The sequence below is a fragment of the Argiope bruennichi genome, chromosome 11 (assembly GCF_947563725.1).
Source record: "Argiope bruennichi chromosome 11, qqArgBrue1.1, whole genome shotgun sequence".
NCBI classification, from domain to species: Eukaryota; Metazoa; Arthropoda; class Arachnida; order Araneae; family Araneidae; genus Argiope; species Argiope bruennichi.
In genome coordinates this window covers 4,071,487-4,090,028 of record NC_079161.1, presented here as the reverse complement: position 1 = coordinate 4,090,028, position 18,542 = coordinate 4,071,487, and the positions used below count along the sequence as shown (strand labels likewise).

At 28.2% G+C, this 18,542-nt stretch overlaps 1 protein-coding gene across 1 annotated transcript; it reads left to right on the top strand.

Moving 5' to 3' along the window:
* The first annotated feature begins 2,868 nt into the window (after window positions 1-2,868).
* On the top strand, window positions 2,869-16,655 carry LOC129957102 (solute carrier family 25 member 44-like). Its single transcript, XM_056069248.1, has 4 exons — window positions 2,869-3,113; window positions 4,697-5,469; window positions 8,119-8,246; window positions 14,072-16,655. The coding sequence occupies exons 2-4, from the start codon at window positions 4,815-4,817 to the stop codon at window positions 14,261-14,263; spliced, it is 975 nt and encodes a 324-aa protein (XP_055925223.1). The 5' UTR covers window positions 2,869-3,113; window positions 4,697-4,814; the 3' UTR covers window positions 14,264-16,655.
* Window positions 16,656-18,542: the final 1,887 nt, after the last annotated feature.

The following is an 18,542-nucleotide window of genomic DNA, read 5'->3' as shown; positions in this document are numbered from 1 at the left end:
TCTTCTATAAAAGTAAGCTTTGTGTCAAGAATTTTCAAATATCTGACACTCCCATTAAGTCACAGTAGCCTTCTAAAGAATGTAATGCAGCTGAATTTCGGTCCCCTTTAAAAGCAGTACGAAACTTTTTTGGAAAGGAATTCGTTAAAAAAAGCTGCTTTAATTTCCACAGGAGAAGGAAATCAGATCTTCGCCATACATGGAGGTTATTTAAGGAAATCAAGTTGGATACCTAGAAACTGAAGGTCTTAAAGCCGACTCCCGGTAGACCCAGACCGGTGACAAAATGTACCATGTCAATCATCCTGGAGGAGACGTGGCTATGCTTGAAGGTTCGTATTATAAGTAAAAGAATTAATAATCTTTAAAAGAATTAATGAATAAAACTTTTAAAAAAAGGCATAGATCGTCAAAGAAGCAATTGAATGTCGATTTTTAATCCAAAATATCTAATATTTTTGACATTTACTTGATAAAACTTTATCGATTAAGTTATTTATAGACAAGAAACAAAGTTTTTAAAACTAAATATTTTAGCAAACTGCATTAATTTAGAGCAATATCTTTCGATGATAATAAATCAATATTTTTGATTCTACCAATAATTATATGTACTATCTGAATACTTTTTTTGTATTCAAATAACTCTTTAAAAAGAAACATCAACCATTTTCATTTATTAATTACCGATTGATGCAATATATGTTATCAAATAGCTTAGAAAATGAAGGTAAGCATATGAAAGTGTCACCTGCAACATATTTTAAAACTCTCCAGATAAATAAACACTTCAAGATATTTTACTTTTCCAATTATTTTTAAATATCAAGTTCTTGCTTCAGAATTATAAAATATGTATTTCGGAATTACCGCCAAATTAGGACATTTACATTTTTGACTTTTTTTGAGGAGGGCGGTTTTTATTTACTAAGGAAACATTATAATATCTTTCATATAATCGGGTAAAAAGTAATTTTAAAGTAAAGGTAAAAGTACGGAAAGTTTGCAAAATAATCTGAGTATTGGATTTAAGAATACTAGTAAACTATATAGACAGGGCCCTATCCAATGAAAAACATTCTTTTAAATTAAATCTTATTTTGAAATTAAATAGGCCAGGTAGAGTGATCTTCCCAGAATTTCACCGTTATGCTTTAATAAGGGCGTTATCCCTTTCCCTATTCCTACATAAAATTGCGGATCTTGGATAAAAGCTTGTATCTTTATTATAAAATTCGCAAAGAACGGTTATGAAATATAAATCTTTGGTGTAAATTTAGTGTTTTTACTGAATTTATCGTGTGATTTTCGACGGTTTTTTTTAGAAGGATTACTCTACAGCATGCGGTTAATAGAAACCGAAAATCAAATTTGTGTTTTAGACGAATTTTTTCAACAATCCATTGAAAATAAAATTAGATACAAAACTACAATTGTAGTCACAAATTCATAGACCAAATAGAGTTTACATTCCTGTGAAAATTCTATTTCTAATATACGGAACAACTGACGGTCAACCCCTTGACTTATTTGGTTCCGAATGTGATAGATACCTATACATATCATGTTAAATCTATGTACCAAATTTTATCCATTTAGCTCTATTCCTTTTATCATGTTAATTTATATTCGCACAGCTGGACAGATAGACTATATCTGAATAGATTTCGATCAAAATTTGGTTGAAATTAATAAATTAAGTATTAATAAATTTTATATTTAATAGTTAATAATTGTTAATTAATTATATGATTGAAATATTTGGAACATATATAAATAAATAGCAAAATTATTTGTTATTCAAAAAATTGGGGATTATGCATCTCTAAATTAGACGTGCTGCTTTCCTGAAAGTTCTTGATTCTTCTGAATTGTCATTGGGCTCAGTTCTTCTCACTGAGTTACAAAAGTACTCTTTAGACAACATAAATACAATTTTGGTTTGGTTATATTAACGTCCCGTTTGAAGCAACACTAGGGCTATTTTGGGACGGACCTCGTTATTTTGAACCGCGGTCAGATAACGACACCTGAGCTGGCACCCCCCTCTCCACACCACACCAGAGGGAGGACGTTTGGTCATGACGGATTTAGCGTGCAACAGACCCCCTTACACGGCGGTTCTTCGGTGGAATCTGGTCACGAACCTGGAACCCTCCGGGTCCGAAACCGAGGCCTTACCACCAGGCCACCGCAGCCCCAACATAAATACATAGATTTGAACAAAATGTCATGCGTGATAAATGCTTGTGATGATGAATTGATTCTGCCTAAAATAAGCTTCTCTTATATTACTAATATTCTTCAGCCATTTTGTAATGACATAAGCGTGTTATAATTCTTAAAAAAAAATAAAAAAAAAAAAAAAACCCGCACTACTCAGACTTTTCTTAAGAAATGTCTAATTTCACTTTTCTTTGCCATACATGCATGATTGAAATCTTGTTTGAAAGCTTTCATGGGACAGATCGTATCGATTGTTACTTTCTATTGTCATCCAAGACCTGTAATCGAAATATCACTAGTAAGATAATATCAAGGATGGCAAGAGTTCCTTTTATTGGCTTTTAGCGAAATAAATGAGAGAATCGAATTTGAAGCCATTATTCCTGTGAGTTTTACTTCATTAAAGGCTAGATCTGAAGTGTGGTCTGAACCACGAACCATTTGATAATTCGATTTTTCTATGATTTACTTAATAATTTGAAGCTTCTGATTTCTTTAAAGAGGGACAACTATATTTTTTCTCTTGCTTTCGCCCGAAATGATTGATTGCAATGATTTTTTTTATGCCTCAATCACACTGTATGAGACTTTTATGTAACATTGTATGGCAACAACCGACTTTGTCATATCGTACCACTGGAATAGCACCTGTGATGCAATCGTAACATTGCCGGAATTCATTCATTGTCTATAATCAGTTTATTCAATATTTTTTGATGAAATAATCTTTATCAACTAAACAGTGCGCATTTTGGAGTCTATACTACACTGTCTCGTGTCAATTCCTTTGCTTTATTTATATATATATATTTTATTATAAGGCTAATGTTTTCTTATTTATGTTATAGTAAGAAATACTCAGCTGGGGAAAAATATGTCTGAACTTGGTAAGTAAATATAAAAACGACGTCTTTCATGCTTTTCTTATTTATATGTTTGTTTAGTTATTACTATTTCCATAATTTACAATTTCCACGCTTAAGATTTATAGTGTTGTATCTTTTAAAAAAATTGTTTTTTATTTCTAAAATTTACTGATAATAGATTTTAACATTAAAACTTTATCATGGATATTAAATGAATATGGCATTATAGAAGGGAAAAAACGAATCTTCCAAATTCCTGAAGTTATATATTTGAAATTTCTAGCGTTTCACAAAAGACAAGGAGTACCAAATAAAGTTAATTTGTATTTATAGAATTTATCGCTTAAAAAATTTCCAGTTATGACTTAGTTATATGAAAGAAAATGTATTTGAGATTAAGTATTCAGAATTATCACTGATAAGATTTTTTAGACATATTTGTAGAAAATATTAATTAATATCCGAATATGCAAGTGTAGATCACTGCCATTTGTATCATGTATTCTGAAATTTGAAACATGATTGAATTATAAAACAAGATTTATACATTCTTTATTTTGGTTTCTGTACTGTGAATCCCAGGAAAAGTTCTTAGTATTTTTATGCCGCTTTTGATGTTGATTATTATCCAAGATTAGGTTCAGATAATAAAACTTACAGTATGATAATTTGAAAAATATATATTAAAAGCATTTATTATGTACATTATCTCTGTGTAATGGGCAAAACTAAAGAATATGGTATAGCTCTTTTTTTGTTAATCTTTACTGAATTGTACCAAACAGTAGAAAAATAACATATTGAAATTTTCTATATATACATTGGTACAAAAGTTTTTTTTTTTTTTTTCACCATCTAAATACTTTGAATAGTTGATCGACATAACATAGACATTTAGACTACATTTTAATCTGCTTCATGTTTTGCAACAAAGATTAAAATTATTATGCTTATATAATACAATTTAGGTATACTATGTTATATATTTCTGAAAAGTAAGTACTATAACTAAGAAAGGACACAGGGGATGTAATTGTGCTGATTGCTATCGAGACATAACATTATCAGAGCGAGATGTTTTTTTAGAAAAATCAAATTTAATGAAGAATTCCACCTCCACCCCCGAAAAAATTATAATGACTTGCCCCTCTTGCTTTTTATGCTACTGTTAAAAATGTATCATTAAGCCAGCATCCTGGCATAGGGATAGCACGTCTTCCCGGTGATCTGGGCGTCCTGGGTTCAAGTCCCAGATTGGACATTTTTTTTTTCAGTTGTTATATCTGTGAGATGTGTGAATGTGCCCTCATGTAAAAAGGGGTTGTACAAGCGAATGAGTAATGCGTGAGTAGCAAAGTCGTACTCTTGGCCCTAGTTGGGGCTACTAAACAAACAAGAGACGCTCCCCCACCGGCTTAAATTGCTGTCTTCCTTACAGTGGACTTGTTCATAGCAAGTGCTATAAGAAACAACAACATGTACCAATAATTTTATAATGGCTTTTAGCTATTTCTTTATGTATGTATATTTACATGATGTATATTACATATGTATATTTCCATTATGTGTATTGCATATAATCTGGAAATTTTTTTTTCTTCCAGAAAACGTTGCTGGTGTAAAAACTTAAGAAACAGACATGATTTGTCTACGTTTTCCTGCAAGAATTGTATACCTCTTAAGCTATAGAAAATTTTCCTTCTTGAAACTAAGTAAGAGATTATGACGTGCCAGATAGGAACTATGGATCCACCAAGAATATTTACCATTGAGTGGGATATGATGGATAAAACTCGATTCTTTTCTCTCTCGATGGTAAACTCATTTGCTTTGCGTGGGTTATTATATCCCTTTACAGTCATCAAAACCCGTCTTCAAATTCAGAAACAAAATGTGCTGTACAAAGGAACCTTTGATGCATTTGTAAAAATTCTTAAGTATGAAGGAATTTGTGGATTGTATAGAGGATTTTGGATAAATTCAATACAGATTGCATCTGGTATAGGGTATATAATTACTTATGAGAAGATAAGACACATGTTAACTATTTATGCTGATATAAGAGACAATAAATTCAAAGGCTTGATAGGTGGAGGATGTGGTTCTTTGGTAGGCCAGACAATTATAACACCTTTTGATGTTGTATCTCAGCACATGATGATTCTAGGACAGCTAAGAGACAAAAGAGCACCAAATTCTACCACTATAAATCCTTTGAATATCGATCCTACTCTCAGACGAGGGCTAGCTGCAGCTATTATAAAAGAAGTTTATAAAAAAGATGGATTAATAGGTTTTTACAGAGGATATTATGCTTCTCTTTGTACTTATGTTCCAAGTAGTGCTCTGTGGTGGATGTTTTATCCTGTATATTCTGGTAATTAATGGTTTTTATATAATTCAATATATTTTAGGCTATTTCTGAATAATTACAGTAGCCTAAATGCCAAAATTACAATTTATGTTCCTTCTTTATTGCATATGATTTCTGGTTTTGGTACTTGCATGTATTCAGATAACTTCCATTCTAAGAAATAAGTATTTTTGTTACAACATATCTGTTGATGACAAATCTTACTGAACATGCAAGAAAAGTACTTTTATTTTTATACACTTTATTAATCTTGACTTATTTTATGCTTGCAAAAAGCAATTGACTTTTCATTCTCTTCTCGCTATTATAGCTTTAAAACTTGTACACTTTAGCACTTGATTTACAGCGATTAATTATTATATACTATTTAAAAAATGCTTTATTTCAACAGTCTTTTAATCTCAAAAATTATTTATTTTGTGAGAAGAATGGCATTGCTGTTGTCTTAGAACATTAGAATTGTCTTTTCAAGTATTTTAAACGTAAAAAGCATTATAGTTGAATTGTTTAGCTTGTACACATTTCTGATGGAAGAAGCAAAATGTATGCTTTCTATCATCTGAAGTTTAGATTTAACATTTTAGTAATTTTTACTATCATTTGAAAATATATTGCTTAAACTTAGTACAATTCAATAAATTGCTATTGTAATTTTTAATCGGTAATTTTTTTCTTGTGTATATAATTTATTTTTAACTTGTCTTTTATTAACAAAGCATGTACATGTGTCCAAAAATAATTTGTTTAATATTTTCATTACAATTTCAGAATATAGGAATTGTTTGCCTTGTATAATGATTTAGATATCTTGGATATAGTAATATATATCTGTAGAACATGAAAACTTTTCCTCACTTCTTTGGTATATAAATTATGCTTAACGAGTAAAGCTCTATTTGTCTTTTGTGCTAGCAATAATAGTCATCAATTCATCAGTAGCAATGAATAGCATTAAATTTGGTTGAGATAGTGTTAATTGAATGGCAACCATTGAGAATGACATATTGTTAAACTTTAGATTAGGTCTGAAGATATCATTTTAAAATCAAAATTTTGACAAAGAAAGAAAAAATAAGTTAATAGGGTTGCCAAGCTACCGGTAACCAGGATAATGCTGGAAAAAAGGAGTGGGTGTGTGTGAGGAAAATGTAGAGAATTTGAAAATTTTCATAAAATTGCAAAAATTACCACCAATATTGATTATTTAATACCATTCACAATTGTTTACTTTTTCTCTCTGCTTTTTTTTCTGTATAGTCAGTCCAGTTTCGATTTGTGAGACAGTTGTTCTTTTCACATGGGGTTCCTGAATTGCAGCTAATAAGCATGCACGAGTTTTCTGTACTTTTTTTAAAAGATTCAAATTCATTTCTCTGGCTTGAACTGCAACATTCAATCTGCGAAAACAAGGCATTGGTGTTTACGTTATCACACTTGAATTTATGGAGTAGTTTGTTTATTATTTGAGAAATTTATTCAAAGTAAATTTGATAATTTTTTAAAACAATGTGCTGCTTAATGCAAATTTTATGAATGCTCTTTAATGCAAATTGGATGGATAAAAAAAAATCAATTCTAATTTTACTGCATAGGTTCAAGAAGTTCTGTAAAATTTATTTGCTGGGTACTGCTTGCTTTGTAAGAAAATAATAAGCCTAAGTAATATGGAAAAACAGGCACTTACTAGTCAGGCAAAAGAGGAAAACATACAAAACTGCATGTCAGTTCAAAAGAGTCATCATTGATGATGGACTTACTATCTAAAAAGAATACAGGAAAACATTACACATTAATTTAAAGTCCCACAACAATGGCTTAGACTAGTATTATTTATTTCAGTATCTTGAGGCTGCCACTTTTTGATTATTCTAAGAGTGATTCTATTCTTCTCTAAAGAGTGAGATGCAAGCGGATGAGTGCCTTTCCACAATTTGTTATTTTTAGACCTTGATTTTGTCCCATTAGATATTTTTTCATTCAGTTCCCCCCCCCACTTGTGTGCCAGTGTTGTCATTTCTTATACAGTTTTATTTTAACTCAAAATTTAGTTGTAAGGCAAATTCAAGTGGGAAAAAAGCTTTCAGAAGAGGCATGAATATTTTAATTAAAATTAAATGCAACCAAGATTATCTGCAGTTGTTAATCTCAAAATATTGTAAAAAAAATCAGTAATAAAAAAGTACTTTAACAGTAAATTTTTTTCTTTAATAAAAAGCGAATAATCAAGTTATAAGAATATAAATCTTTCATTTATTTATCATAATTTAATAACTTGGCCCATTACAATAACTAAAATTTTTTTCTGAATTATTTTATTTTGAATTAGTATTATTTCCCAACAATATTGCTGGTTATTTGCAATTTTTATGCCTCTTAAGTCTGTATATAATCATAGTTCACCTTATTGTTAAATGTAAACATTTCTTTCTATCATTCCTCTTACTCCGATTCCTCCCTCAAATTCATTTATTCATTTAATAAATGCATGTGCAAAAGAGCTGTGGGTTTCTAAATTCAAGAATGAAAAGTAATTGTTGAATTTAATTATATTTAATGATACATCAAATGGTATTCCTCATTCTGTTGAGTGGAGTTGTCATGTAAAGTATGTTTTTTCTATGCACCATAATTTATTATTATTTTAATTTTCAGATGCTCTTGCTTCTACTCTTCCTATCTGGACCTCTCATATGCTTATCCATTGCATGGGAGGTCAGTTAAGTGGCATTACTGTAGCTGTGATCACTAATCCTTTGGATGTTATTCGTGCTCGAATTCAGGTATTGTTGACAATACTTTTGTCTTTACTTGTCTTTATATCTGTGTTTTGATATTGGGTAAAGTTTTTTTTATACATATGTATATATCTGTTTGGAATATATATTAGACTGTGGATTTAAAAAAAAACCCATTCCAACATTGATTTGTATGAATTTGTTATATTCACAGTTTGACTGTTCATGCTTTAGTGCCAGTATTAAGAATTGGCAATTGTATAGTATTAATGGAGATCATTGTGTGAATACTCTTCTGTAACTCAAATGTTTGCTCCTAAATCAAATTTTGTTTACCTACACTAACAGTATTTTTCTTTCTTTTTTTTTTTTTTTTACTATGTTTAACAAGTTAATATATATTATGAATCTTTGAAATAGGTTTAGATGATATATATTATCTATTATCCAAGTTTTAAAGTTAAAGTGTTGTAATTTTGAATATTTTTTAATTTTCCAAATAATGTAAGTAATTTGTTGCAGTATTTTTCTTTTTTGATATTTTATTCTTTCTTTTCTCTCTCTCTCTGTATATATATATACTGCAGAGGAAATTTTATTTCACTGTTATATTAACCTTGTTATTTTTAGCATAACTAAAAATAATTTTACTGGAATCTGTGTTTCAAACTAAGGATGGTTTATTTTTAGAAAAGATTTTGCAATAAGCGTAAATACTTTTATAATTGATTTGCCATTTTACTTTAATTGTTATTATTCAATACCATAACACAATTTTAGAGGTTTTTAAAGAAAAATCATAGGAAAATAAAAGTGATCTGAAATTTAGATCTTATTTTAAATAAGAAATAATCGGATTTCATACATAAACTGCCATTACAACTGATGTATTGTAAAGGATTAAAATCTTTATTGTGCAATTTCGGTTCCGAATTGGTAATCAAATTTGTTCCTCTTTTTAAAAAAGTTTAATATAATTTTTTTCAGATATATGTAATTTAAAATATTTAAAGTAAGGCCATAAATACAATAAATATTCACCCTTAGCAGATACACATTTGATTTATTTCAAAATTTAGTTAAGTATGGGTTTACAGAATACATTAATTGTATAATTGTAAGGATGGCCATGGTTATAATTCTGAACTGCCAAAGTACATTTGCAATGCAAATGCATTTTGAAGCTAATTGGAAAGGAATTGTTTTTTTCCACACTTTTCTTTTATGCAAATGAGCTTCATTTAAAAAGTTCTTGTTAATAAAATATTAATTTTTACTGATTAAATTCTGCTAAATTAAATTAATAAATTTTATTATATTTTATGTGATATTTTATACTTAAATTTCTTTAAACCATGACTCAATTATTTTCTTCTCTGATCTTTTTTGGTTTTCAGATGTTTTATTAGTATAAATATTTTGCAATTCCTAATATACTCTTATAAATTAAATAAAGTAACAAGTTAAGGTGTTTATTTAAATATGTAATTAAATTAATTTTTTTTAAAAGTAAGAAACACTGTATATAAAAGCTCTTAAATTTAAAATTTAAGTCACCACTGGAGATGAAGAATGAAAGATTAACTCATTTTTACAGAATGTGACGAATTAATGGTGTATTTTTATGCTTATAATGTACATAAGTGAATCAAACTTGCATAATTGTGCAGTAATAATATGCATTAATGTGCAAGTTAATGGATAACACAGTGTATCATTTTATTCTGCATCAACTCTCTGGTGATCAGCTAACTCTTTGGTGACCAGCTTGTTTGCCTAAAATATTAACTTTTTATACTGTTAAATATTAATAAGGAATGCATATATTAAAAAAAAAAAACTTTGTTATGCCAGTTTTCATTTTATTAATAATAATACTGAAGTATGAGTTTAATTGCGCAAGTCAAAACAAATCATTGTAAATCAAAAGAAAGAAAGAAAAAATCTATTCAAGTTATTTTCTATTTCAAATCTATTCAAGCAAATTTCAAGTTATGTAAGAACATTGTTACTTTTTAAACAAACAATATTTTAACTTGTTTGGTTTATTTTTAAAAAATGTTGTGCAAGTTAGGCAGTAACACTGTGATTTCCAAGGGAAATACTATATTTGCAGAAGATAAATAATGGAAAAACTATACTGTGAAAGCCGACTCCAAAATAAAACTACGTTAGCAGATCATAGATATTTCAAAAGCTATAGTGTGAAAGCCAGCAACAACAACAAAAAAAAAAGAGTAAATAATAGTAAATTTGTTGCCTTTACATTTTGAGGCTTAAAAAATCTCAAGCAAAAACAATATGTTCTCACAAAAAAAAAAAAAAAAAAATGAAAGCTGAAGTGAAATTTTTACTTCAGAATTAATATTCAAAGAAAACATTTTTAAATTTTAATTTGAACATTGGCAAAGTCATCAACTATATATTTTGGTGGATGCATTTGAATTTCATAACATTAAAAATTAAATGCTATAGATTATGTATTGTATTTTAAAAATCTATTAAAAATAAAGAAAACAACATGCAGAAGTGAAATTTATATTATGTAATTTTTTTTTGAGATAATATGAAAACCATTTTTATGGGATATTAGTTTTGGAAAGTATGGTCATCAATTTCTATAGGTAAGTTATAGTGATATCCAAGCTGCAATAGTTAAAGCACATTTTTGTGCTAGATTAAATTTTGAAGGAAATTTCTTAATTTTTTTAAAAATAAATTTTCTTTCCTTCTAGTGAAAATAATTTTTGATGAGCCTTATCCATAACATTTCTAATAATATTTTGCAGCTTCATTAATTGACTAAGCATTTAATGAACGCAACTGTAAAAACTTATATTGAATCAATTTGAAATGTTGATATTGTGATTTGCTTACACATGACTGTTCCCATTCGATAATATGTAATAAAGTCAATTTCTGTGCCACATGTGTTAGCATTTTATATAAATGGATAATTAGAAATTAGTTTCTGTTTTATTTAATTGCAAAATAATTTTCTTAATTATTACATTATATTTTTCATTTTCTTTTGTACTACCATATCATATATCACTTTCCAGTATTTTTTAGATTAGCTTTATTCTGCATTGCCTACATACATTTTGTCCACAAAATATGTACAGTGATTACCATGTGAGAGATGGACAGGCTTCCCAGAATGTTTGAAAATTCCTTGAATTTTATTTTGCCATTTTTAAACCTGAAAAGTGCTTGCTTTTTTATTATATCATTGGAAAAATAGTTGAAATATTGCACCTATTAATTTTTGTGGATGAAGGGAGAACAAAAGGTTTTTAACTTGGCTTTGCCTTAAATATTCCACCAATAAAAAAAAGTGTTGAGATGAGAGAATTTTTAATCATTATCTTTTCTCTCTGTGATTTTGAGGAAGGGGAAGCTAGTAGGGTTACCAGTACAATTTCCAAAGCACCTGTGACAGGTTCATCAGCTGGAGGTTGTAATATTATGCCATTCATTCTTTCTTTTCAGAACTTAGTTGCAGAGGTGATATGATTTTTGAAGTGTTTGCTGAATTTATTATTGATATATGTCTCACATGAATTTTTTAAATTTGTTACGAGAAACATTTCCAGACTGCAATACTGTTAAAAGTTCACCTCTGGATCAACAAAATGCTTTTAATTTCATCCAGCATTGCTGCATACATTAAGTTTTTTAAATTTAAATTTCTGGCTATATTTATTTAAATATGTGACTATATAAATATTTCAGTACGTATTATTAAATGAAATATTCAACAAGTCTCTGCAAATGGAGTTACATATTTGGTTATGAAGTGAGGGAAAAAAATGTAAAATCAGATTTGTAGCTTCAGTTTTTATGAGCATAACAACCAAAAGTATTTTATGAGAATTTCATTAATCTATAGAAAAAAAAAGTCGAAAAGAATAAAATGTTTTATTCTAAGAACTATTTTATTTCAGTAGATGGTCCATTAGTAAATTGGACATTTTTGATTTATTGAAAAATAAAATGCAAAAAGAATGAACAGTGTTAATAAATATGAGCACGCTTCGTCAACGGATTCTGAGACGACCACATTTCGATGACTCCATCTCATTAAGGGGTGAGACGCGGAATGATGAGTGGATTTCCGGTATTCCCTTTGACCTTGGATTTCCCCTATTAGATACTAGTAAATGTAAACATCTCCTCCTTTCCACTCTCCTTTCATCTCTATTTTGACAGATTAAACCCATCCTAACGCATGCGCAAAAGCGCTGATGGTTTTACAATCCATTACTGAACAGTAGTTGTAGTCTACAACTTATCAACAATTTACTTAAACATAGCAAAATTTTATCTATGGTGAATATTGGCCATTATCACCACATGTCTTATTTATTCAACGTAAGGAGGAAGGGTAGCATAAAATCTTCAGATTGTGGTAAACTGCTTCAATGTTTTTTCAGAACCAGATGTCTAGAAAATGCAGCTGCTGAACAAGTCATCAAAATGTGAGAGGACTTTGTGTTATATGTTGAAAAAATGAGAGGATTTTGTGTTATATGTTGAAAACATTGAAAAGGGCAATTTTCTTACACTAAAATTTAAGTCATTATTTTTCTGAAATGAAAAACGAAGATCTGAACCTAATTGCCGAATTGAAGTTTTTCTTTTAATTGAAAATTATACATCCATTTTTATTAAAGTGACCGTCTATAGGGTTCCCACGACACTGGGAGAACCTGGAAAACATAAGGAATTAAAAAAACTGGGAAAATACTAGGAAATTTGAAAATTTTCATAAAATCCTGGAAAACGTAGGAAATTTTATTTTTCTGTCTAAAAAATGCAACCTCTAAAGATTGAAAGAATACAAAATCGTAGTCGTTGTTTTAAAAATGAAACAATACTATTTGCGATTGTGTAATGCGGAAACTCGCACCTTTTCTACTCTCTCCCATCTTTTTTCTGTATAAATCAGTCTAGTTTTAATTTGTGAGATAGTTGTTCTTTTTCCTATACAATTCCCAAATTGCAGCTATTGAGCATGCACGAGACTTCTGTAACTGCTTGAAGGATTAGAATACATTTCTCTGCTGGGTATGGCAGCATTTAAACTATGGATACACCACAGTGGTATTTAGTCACTAATATGCAAGTTTGAGTGGTTTGTTTTTCATTTGAGAAATTGTGACCTTATTCAAAGTAGATTAGAGAATTTTCTTTTATCAATGAGCTGCTTTAAATATGTATTGGAGGGATAAAGAATCAATCCTGACTTAGCTGAAAGGCTTTGAGAAGTCCGGCAAAATCTATTTGTTGTGCACTGCTCACTTTGTAAGAAAATAATAAATCTAAGTAATATGGGAAAACAGATGGTTATTAGTCCTGCCAAAAAAGAAAAACAAAATTGCATTTCTGTTAAAAAAAGTCATTATTAATCGGACTTTTTTTCTAAAGGAATGAAGGAGAAGGTGATATGTCAAGTCCGAAACATCAAATTTAATGTACATTTACATTGTATTTTTTCTGCTTCAGACAAAATTTAATATATTTATGTTTAAAAGGAAATATGTATTCTTTGGGTAATTTGAATAAAAGCTATGTCATGTTAAAAAGTAATTTAAAATAGTTTTTTATTGATAATTACATTGATTATCAGTTTAAGAATAAATATAACTAATTAAAATTTTCATTGGTTCTTTAAATCAAGTATATCAGACAATGTACTTATTCAGATTTGTTGCAATAGAAATTATTATTACAGTGATATTTTCAAAAGATAACTGTATATTCTATAGTAATATGTGGTATATATTATTTGTGACAAATTCTTTAATAAAATGTAAGAATTGATAAATAATTTCATCTGTGCTTACATTTGTTATTCCATTTTACAGGTTCATCGCATGGATTCTTTTACAAATGCTCTCAGTGTTATTTGGTGTGAAGAAGGAATATCTTTTTTATCAAAGGGCCTCTCTGCTCGCTTAATACAGACATTTTTTTCCTCGTTTTTTGTTGTATTAGGGTATGAAACACTGAAACGATGGAGTGTATATGATAAATATAAAGATCAAATACGCTGGTAACATTAGCTCATAATTTTAGTGTGTATATATATTAGTCTGTTTATATTTATTTCTAGAAATTAATATATTAATATATATTTATTTTATTATTTCATTAAAACAACGTGCGTTGTAAAATATACCAAAGTATATTATTTTTCCCTTGTAATTAAACTTGTAAAGAATTTTGTTTGTTTCTCTTAAAAATGCAATTTATTAATAGAAAACTTATGCAATTCAACTTATTGAAAAATTAATTTCTTAATCCAGATATCAAGGAGATGATTTGTTTTTAAAATAAGGAAAAGAAAATGAATTCTTTCCAATCATTAGTAAGATTTTAGCAATTTGTTAATGGCTCTTTCTGGTGCAATAACAATTGATTCTTCTGCATAGGAAAATATTGTAACTTTATACAATTATTTGTATTTTATTACATGATTTTTTAAAATTGCATCTTGTGCAGGATGTGCTTCAATGTATAATTAGTTTGTATCTTTTTAGTTAGTGCCTGATTTTCTTTTATGTGAGGAACACAAAGCATTTTAAATATAAATCTACATTTTAAGATTAAGTTCAGTGGATAAAATTTCTATAATCTGTTCATGTAATAAATATTGTGATTATTTTTCATACAAAGTCATTTTAATTAAATGATTGGATTTTTTATGTTATCTGAGCTGTAAAATGTGCAATGTCAATAGGCATAGGCATATGCTGTTAAAAGTGTTAAACAGGTTTTGTTATATGTAAATCAGAATAATTAATTGGAAGTGCAATGCTGATATGAGTATTTTTGCCTAATGTCATGTCGGCGAAATTTAACAATTATTAAAAAAAATCATGTTACTAGAGCAAGGATAAGCATACTTTTTTAGAAGCTGGCCAAAGTTTTTTTTAAATGTGAATTATCAATAAAGTTAAATGAAAAATTATTTAAAAAATTCTTGAATATAAATGTGAAGAATGAAGTTGTGGATTCTTTTGTTGTTTAAAATTTAATAAAATTGTTTAAAATTATATTATTTAAAATTGTGCTAATTTTTTTTAAATATGTGGAAGCATTTGACTTGCATAATTCATTTAAATGTTTGGAGAAATTATTGAAATTGAGTAAAAAATTTAAAAAGATGCAATTTAAATTCAAATGAAGGAAAAAATAATAAATTATTTGGAATCAAAAGTTGTGAATTTTGATTGAAAAAATTCTTTAATATTAATGTGAAATTAATGTTTAATATAATTTTTTTTTGTCATCTGACAACAGTTGTTAGTTATGACATCAATATCTAAATATGCCTTGTGTGACTTTAAACAAGAGGTTGTTTTAACTAAGGTAAAAAAAAAAAAATGATTATATCTAAAAAATGTAATTAAAATGTTATCAAGAAATTAGAATGACATTTTCATTTTAATTAGTATCAGAGCACAAAAATGGCAAATTAGATTTAAAAAAAATATGTACCCAATGTTTCTTTGACAAGAATCCTGAAAATGCTTCAACATGGAATGTTGAAAGCATTTTGGAATTTAAATTTCAACACATTTGTATTAGATGGAACATATATATGAAAATCTTGTGAATTTTGTTACATCTCATTCCATATTAAAAATTGGTTTTGCGAAAGACACTTTTATTTGCGATTGTTCCTTGAATGTGTTGCAATAGTCTTAGGAATTTATAAATTTTAAAGAGCTTTTATGAGTGATTTTTAAGTTCAAGTCATTGTTTTATGGTGAAAACTTTTTAAAAAATTATGCAACTTTATTTTAATCATGTTTAAATATTTAAACTATTTTAATGATATTGTTTGTTTATTCTATTTCTTTTGTTTTTTGTTAAGATGACTGTTTAATTTTTCTTTTGACACCTGTTCCTTTCCAATAACTGCCAATTCTAATTGGAAATTGGCAGTTATTGATAAAGAATAAGTGCTTATTTAAATTTTAAAAATTTAGATCTCAGATTTAATATTTTTAATTGAAATTATCTTCAATGAAAAGAATATTCAGTTTTTTTACATTAAGCTATTTATCTAATCAAAAACAAATATGATTTTTATCTGGATGGAATAACATTGTTTTTGACTGTTGACCAAACAGAAAATTTACTATAATATATTTCTTAATTTATTTAATAATTTTGGTTGTTTACAATTTTAAAATGCAAGATTAAATGCAAAATGATTGTATTCTAATTTATCTGGAATTTTAGACATTTTTAGAGATTTCCTTTCTCAAATTTCATTTTAGAATTAATATGTCATTAAGATTCTATAAAAAATGTGAATTTTAGATCAGTGAAGTAGTCAAATTTCTTATCAGATTAAATTGATGAAAATACTGTCATTTTATTAAAATATACATTATCAAATTAACATTTAAAATTGCCATATTTTTGTACCACATTAGTTTGCAGGTTTTTTTTTTTTTTTTTTTGTAAATTTAAATAGAGTTGCAATCATTCCTTTAATCATCTGATCTTAATGAATGTTTTGTCACAAAATATTATTTGTGACTTCAATACAAAAACTATTTACAAAACTACATTTATTTCAAAAATAATAATTGATAATGAAATTCAGAATGTTTGTAATAATATGTTGGTAGTGACAATATGATCTATAGTATTTTTAAAAATGTTATTTAGGTTGATAAATTTGTAAATTTTTTTGATTGAAGAGAAACATACATTTCTATTTTGAATTTTCTTTATTAATATGGTCAGATCAAGAAACTCAATCATTTCCATGAATTATTTCTTTCTATTCATGTTAGGAATTATATGCAATTTTATAGTTTGTTTTGCACTCATTAAAATGATTCTGACATAGTGATGTTCTGTTTGAGATCTTGTTCTTGAAACAGTAAAGCACTTAAATAGTTTTTAGTGCCAGTTATTTTTATGACCAAATTCCATACAAATTCAGTATTAGTATTTTGCATTTCTAGTAAAATTGAACTTTAGATTCGAATTGAAACATCATTACTTTTGTTAATAAAGAAGATGTTGAAATTTTATGTGACTTTATTTATGTGTTCTGAATGTCATATTAGCATAATGTCATCTGGGGATGCGGAGGATGTTATGCACTGGGGTCTCACGATTGAGGGCCCCGCTGTGATCAAGAATTAAAATAGTGCTCTGAACAATAATAGCGTTTACATATACTGAAAGTATATGTTTGTTTCCACGTGGCTGACTGAGCTTCGACTTGCGCGGTTATTGAGCAACAATCACAGGGAAACCTATAAAGGGGGGGGGAGAGTTCATTTATGAATAAGGAGATCCCATTCAGACATGTTAAGACAGAGCGGCGTGACTTCTGGGTGCATGCGGCTTCTAGTAGTGCATGCACACTGCATTACTTCTTCACTGACCACGACCGGAATAAGAAAAATTAAGGAAGAAGTTTAAATGGAGCAGTCAACGGATTTGAAAATATACGTTTACAGTATAAATTATAGTCTAATGCAAGTGCTCAAATATTAATATAAGGTAAGTAGATTTACAGTCACTTATCTCAATGCTAAGTAATAGCATATAGTATAGCATATATTAATTTGATAATTCATTCTATAAACTGCTTAATACTATTGAATAAAAAGATGGGTCCATGCCAATGAAATATCGTTTTTGGTGTCAAAACAGAAAATTATCAGGAAAAAAAAAAAAAAAAACTAAATTTCGCAAGAAGTCACAAGTAGATCAGTTTTCTTGGCATCGGAATAATTCTGGTATAGAAATTGCTTTAACTTCAGAAATTAAAATTCAAACTTCAATTGGGGAAGAAATTTCTATTCCAACTGCAGAGTCTTGCAATAAAAATGTTGAAACTTGGAGATTTTTTGAAGAACCGTGTGTTTATACAAATAAAACCGAATAAAACAATAATGACGAAAATGACAATAACAAATATGATTAAGAGTGTATAAATGATTCTTCTTTATGGCCAAGTATTATAACTGATAAATTTAGAATGTTTTGTGTTAAAGAAGACACAAGGGATTTGTTGCTAAAAATGATGAAGGTAGATCATTTTCCACTATGTACTACTTTTAAAAAATGCCAAATGGTGAAACCCAACTTCGCAGATAGTTAATTTATTCAAAAATGCAAGACTCCGTGTTTTGTTTTTGTTGTATACTGTTTTTCAAAAGAAGAAGAAATGACCAAACTACACGATTTATAGGTGGCTATAATAAGTGGAGAAATCTGTCAACTGTAATTCAAGATCTAGTTGCCATTTTAATTTGTTTTTTGCTTGGGAAGAATTACTAAAACTACTAAATTTACGTT

What these genes read in the sequence shown, in the direction of transcription:
- LOC129957102 (XM_056069248.1), top strand. Translation starts at nt 4,815, where the DNA reads ATGACGTGCCAGATAGGAACTATGGATCCACCAAGAATATTTACCATT. An exon ending in GTTTTATCCTGTATATTCTG is followed by an intron (nt 5,470 to 8,118) that starts GTAATTAATGGT and finishes TTTAATTTTCAG; the next exon opens with ATGCTCTTGCTTCTACTCTT. An exon ending in TTATTCGTGCTCGAATTCAG is followed by an intron (nt 8,247 to 14,071) that starts GTATTGTTGACA and finishes TCCATTTTACAG; the next exon opens with GTTCATCGCATGGATTCTTT.